At 44.9% G+C, this 3,215-nt stretch overlaps 1 protein-coding gene across 6 annotated transcripts in view; it reads right to left on the reverse strand.

Moving 5' to 3' along the window:
• Positions 1-2,821, reverse strand: part of LOC123045534 (regulator of nonsense transcripts UPF3) — a 12,403-nt gene extending 9,582 nt beyond the window's left edge. For 3 of the 6 annotated variants that reach the window (XM_044468618.1, XM_044468617.1, XM_044468616.1), the window contains exons 1-2: positions 2,333-2,820; positions 855-961 (exon numbers count right to left, since the gene is read on the reverse strand). In XM_044468618.1, coding sequence (XP_044324553.1) covers positions 855-961; positions 2,333-2,472 — 247 coding nt within the window. In that variant the 5' untranslated portion in view covers positions 2,473-2,820. Of the gene's footprint in view, positions 1-854; positions 962-2,332 lie in introns of all 6 variants that reach the window. The other 3 variants (XM_044468614.1, XM_044468612.1, XM_044468615.1) reach the window with 2 other exon arrangements.
• Positions 2,822-3,215: the final 394 nt, after the last annotated feature.

Consider the following 3,215-nt stretch of genomic DNA (forward strand, 5'->3'; position numbering starts at 1 on the left):
GAGGAGGAGGAACTGTAGGAGGGGAGGGGGATCTGCCGGGGAGGAGGGGGAAGCTGCCAGAGAGGAGGGGGAGAAGCTCAGATCCAGCCTGGGGGTGGGGGGAAACTGAAAATGGTTACAGGTCTCTCTCTCTCTCCCTCTAGTACCTGTTGGCGCCAAAACAAAGTTTCCCGCCCTTTCCTTCCCTCCCAGTTATCTGTTTCCCGCCTAAACCACCCAGCTCTGTCTAAGGCGTCCTTATTTGCCTAAGGCAGGCAGAGTGGCGCCTAGGCGGACGCCTTGGACGCCTTAAGGACTAAGGCGGACGCCTTAGACACACATGTAAGGCAAGGCCGACGCCTTGCCTCCTGGGGGCGCCCTGACGCCTAGGCGTCGCCTAAGCGACGCCTTAGGGACGCCTTAAAAACAGAGTGTCTGACACCTGACCAAACTATTGGGCAGGCTATAAAAGAGGAAACTGATGGCTAGTTTAATTTTCTGGATAACCTCAGGCATTGATCATCTAAGAAGGATGAACGCAAATATGGCAGTATTTATTTGCTAGCCAGCCCTAATCAAGATGACCCATCTTCCGTTCAATGGCTATGTGACTGCTAAGCATTAACATTTTATGTCAATTTGAAATCTTGTAGAAAATAATATGGCTATTGCAAAAATCACATCATGTACAGTGCTATACTGATGCAACAAATAATAGAAACTGAAGAATGCAATGAGTGCCTCACTAATGAACTTATATCTCTAGCGTGGACAGCGATAAGTGGACGTAATCTGAATATGAGTTCCGCATACTGTTGATTGCACATGAGAAAAGAAACAAAAAGAGCATATTGGTTAAGAAATGAAGGACTTACCCTTTTCATTCACAAATACATGCCCATTGAAGAACTCAGCAAACTCAACAACATCTTCTGGGCTCTTGAAGTTAAGGTAGAGACGAGAATATCTATGATTCTTTTGGCTGGAAACAAAAATTCAGTTAACCAACTGGAAAAGATATGGTGGCAAATAATTAAGTCGCTATTGTATCAACAACTTCTGGGCTCTTGAAGTTAAGGTAAAATCGGCTGGATAGATAAACTTTGTTACAATTGGACAAAAGAGGGTGGGAAACAAGGAACATACTATTGTTTACTTCCCACTGCTAGGTTCCAATAAGGAAGCCTTATACTTTGAGTAAAAGCAACTCAAAGACATCAAAAATTAAGGAAGAAACTACTCCCTCCGTTCCCAAATACTTGTCTTTCTAGACATTTCAAATGGACTCAACATACGGATGAATGTAGACATATTTTAAAGTGTAGATTCACTCATTTTGCGTCGTATGTAGTCACTTGTTGAAATCTCTAGAAAGACAAGTATTTAGGAACGGAGGGAGTACTACGCAAATCACCATACACAGGACTGGTAAATAAAAAGGCTGAATGCTACAAGGTAGTTTCGACTTCAAGTGTTTCTGTTTCTTTTAAGAAATTGCTCTATAACAAGCACACTATAAGTGAATTCTGACTCTTGTATCCAAAATAAGAGAAAGCAAAAAATGAACATTTTACATTTTCAGTTGCCATAAAAAACCAGTGAGGCCAGCGACAAACTAAAGAAATGGAATTAGCAGGTAGAAAGCATAGATAGTTGCATAACAAATAAGGCAACCTCTATTCTTCACTAATACTTAAGGTACAATCACTGACAAATTTGTAGTCGAAAACAAAATTACAAGCACAGATCATAACTACGATTTAACACCCAACAGTTCATTCTGGTTGAACGTAAGATGGCTATAACTGGAAACAGCAAGTGGCACCGCATTGTAAACTACAAGTCCACAGCTAGGGATAATGTGCTGCACTAGATAGCAGCAACAATTTTAAGCTTAACGTCTCAATTACGCAAATGAACATGCTGATTGCTAATAACAAAACAAACTACATCACTTATAAAAGCACACGAAATCTATGGGGAAAAACCAGAAACTGCTGGTCGCATAATTCCTAGACAAGGCCCCGATCCAGAACTAAAGAGCACTGAACCTCGCAGATACGCCAACTACAAGTCTACAACTAGGAATAACATGATGCACTAGATTGCCCAACAGTTCTATTTAAGCTAAGCATATCAATTACACAGATGGAACATGCATGCTAATAACAAAAAAAAACACTAAATCACTTAAACAGCACACTAAATCTAAACGGAAACTGCCAGTCGCCTAGCACATGATTACTAGGTTAAACAGCCACGACCCCAATCCAGACCTAAAGAGGACCGAACAACGCAGGAAGGCCAACGCACGCCCAGGGGACTCGGGGAGCGAGGGAGAGAAAACGCTGACCTGGCATTCCCGGGGCGGAAGCAGGTCCAGTCATACCGCCCAGCGAAGCGGGCGTCAACCTGGTCCACGACGGCCTGCTGCGCAATCGCCGGCGGCAGCCGCCTGAGCACCACCTTCGTGCGGTGCGCCGGGTCCTTCATGTGCGCGCGCGCCGCCAGCTCCAACTCCTCGGGTTCGAAATCCGCCCAGAAACCGGGACCCACCACCACACCGCACCGGCACAAACCCTAGGGGCCGGGTCACATCGAGGCGGGGCGGGGCGGCAGACGGGCGCGAGATCTGAGGAAGGGTTAGGGTTTGGAGCGGGGCTGGGGCTGGGGAAGGAGGAGGTCTCTCGCTTTCGTCTGCTGCTTCTCCCCCCTCTCCCGAAGTCGCGTGCGACTCTTTTCGGTCTCTGGTTGGGGTTGGGAGATGAGAAATTGGAAACTGTCGGAGATTAGGGGAAGTGGAAGAGGAGGACGACGACGAGGACGAAGCGAAAAGAAAAGGCTGACACGGGAGAAGAAGAAAAAAAGAGGAAAGGCGCAAGAAAAGATACGAGAAAAATATCAATCCTCAGTCCTTTTATTTTATCTGAATCCTCAGTCCTGATAATGTAGAATAGGTTGATGCATCAATCAAAAGAGAAAAACTGGCTATAGCATTTTACGACAAGCCCCCCCTATAGCTACATAGTGATGTGAATATGTGATGCAATTTTTGTTGGCAGTTTAGTTACATTCGAGAACGCTACCCTCCGCTATGCCAAAATTGCATAGCAGTCGGAGAAGGTTAACGACATTATTAGAAAGAACGAGTTAGAAAGTAAGCTTGCACTAGTTTCCATCACATAACAAACTCAATCTATAAATCAGTATCGAATAATGTACAATTTAGATGTGGT

This window comes from Triticum aestivum, chromosome 2B (assembly GCF_018294505.1).
Source record: "Triticum aestivum cultivar Chinese Spring chromosome 2B, IWGSC CS RefSeq v2.1, whole genome shotgun sequence".
Lineage (NCBI taxonomy): Eukaryota > Viridiplantae > Streptophyta > Magnoliopsida > Poales > Poaceae > Triticum > Triticum aestivum.